General features: G+C 47.5%; 1 protein-coding gene across 1 annotated transcript; it reads left to right on the plus strand.

The window, feature by feature from the left end:
• DEFB136 (defensin beta 136) lies at positions 1 to 682 on the plus strand. The gene is made up of 2 exons (XM_040626187.1): positions 1 to 55; positions 510 to 682. The coding sequence occupies exons 1-2, from the start codon at positions 1 to 3 to the stop codon at positions 680 to 682; spliced, it is 228 nt and encodes a 75-aa protein (XP_040482121.1).
• Positions 683 to 1,889: the final 1,207 nt, after the last annotated feature.

Below are 1,889 nucleotides of genomic sequence, written 5' to 3' on the forward strand. Positions count from 1 at the left end.
ATGAGGCACTCCCTGTCTGGATTACTCTTTCTCCTGTTGATCTCACTGCCTTCAGGTAAGATGGTGGGCACAGGTCTGATCATGAAAGTGGGGGTCTTCCGAGGACACAGGCCCTTAAAATCCCTTATGGGCTTAAGACCAGCAGGGGGACACCCATAGCAGGTGGACCAGCAGGCTAGGGATGAGACGTGAGTTAATGGTCTTCAGCCCCTGCCCAACTCCTCGGTTGCCACATCCTGAGGGTCTACCCAAGCTTGAGAGAGAGGAGCCAATTTTCATGACACACCCATCATTGTTGAGCTACCCAAATTCTTATTTCCCTTAACCTCCTCTGATTAGCCTTAGATGTGGCAGCCCTCACTGAGAAAGGATAGGAGGTGAGAGGACAGGATGCAGATGGTCGATCGCAAAATCATGAGCCACCCACCAGGAAGAGAGGGCAGGTCTAGGATTTCTCCTAGCCCCCTAAAGCCTGATTTTTCTTTTCCATGTTTTTTTTTTCCCTTCAGGGAATGGATTGTTTGGAAATGATGGAGTAGAAATTCGTACTTGCACCGCGCTTAAAGGCAGGTGCTTCTTCGGTTGCAGGGTGGGATGGAAATGGGTAGCGTTCTGTCACAACATATTGTCTTGTTGCACAAAAATGGAGAAAAATATCCCCCCTCAGGTCAAAGAGCCATGACCCTCACCTCGTGGGTCCAATTAAAAGGATATATGAATGGCTAAAAGGACAAAATCCCCACTCTGTGTGTAAAGATCATTGACAAGCCATGGGTAGCAAAGGAGGGGCAGATTCTCACCAACTTACTGGCAAAATTCCAGAGGTGTTTTGTGAAGGGGCACTGCGGCCAAATGCATCTCCTATTCTTTTTTCTGCCCTCCCATCCCCAATCACTAATTCTTATTTCGAGTTTAAATTGAGTTGATAGACACATGGCCACAGGCCCAAGGAGATGATGTATCACCACAGCTGACTCTGTGCCAGTCACACTTTTAAGGGGGTCACGTATATTAAATCACTTCATCCTCACCACAAAAGCTTTTTTGCTCCAATTCTGCAACTTTTCCAAAGTCACACAATCACTAAGAGTGAGTTAGTTGTGGGTTTGAGCCCAGACAGTCTTGATCCAGTGTCTTTACTGTCAATCTATACCACCTCCCAATTATGTGTGTAGGAATTGAGCTGGAAGTATTCATTGTAGTTTGTAGGGATTGTAGGTTGTGGTCCAACAAGGAGTCAAGAATCCAGCTAGATCCATGAAACAGCAGGCCTCTCAAAACTCTTCCAATGGCTTAAAGCTGTAATGCTCTTGGTGGTACATTGCATTCCTGACTCTACTCAGCGGCTCTGAAGTTTCAAGATCAAGGTCGCCCTAAGATTCCACACACCGACCATGCCCACACTGAAACTTCCAGCTGTCTGTGGGGCAGCGCTGTTCCAGCGGCTCTTCCTTGCTCTCCCTCCAGTGTCCCCGCCCAGGGGCTGATGCTGCAGAGCTTCATCAAGACCTTTGTCATTAACTGCTCAGGAGAAAGGACAGCAGCTGAGTGTCAGGGTTTCCCTCCTCCAAGAACGTGTCTGAGGGAAACACAGCGGAATGTCTGCACTGGAATGCTAAGCAGGGCTTCATTCTTTCTGGAAGTCCTGCCTGTTCAGACTCACCCACTTTAATCTTCAACATTCCAACAAAAAAGAAAAACCAGAAATCTTCAGGAGTCCACAGGGCTGGCCTCCTCGGGCTTCTGTATTTTAGCGAGTCCTTTGGGTTACATCTAGAGAGGTTCTGTGGTGTTGGGCTACCTGTATTTGCTAACTAAACCCACCCCCTAACCAAAAGAAAAGGAGAGGTGGGTGCAAAAGCTCACAATGTAATATAAATGCAATGAAA

Source organism: Ursus maritimus, unplaced genomic scaffold, assembly GCF_017311325.1.
Source record: "Ursus maritimus isolate PB19 unplaced genomic scaffold, ASM1731132v1 scaffold_11, whole genome shotgun sequence".
NCBI classification, from domain to species: Eukaryota; Metazoa; Chordata; class Mammalia; order Carnivora; family Ursidae; genus Ursus; species Ursus maritimus.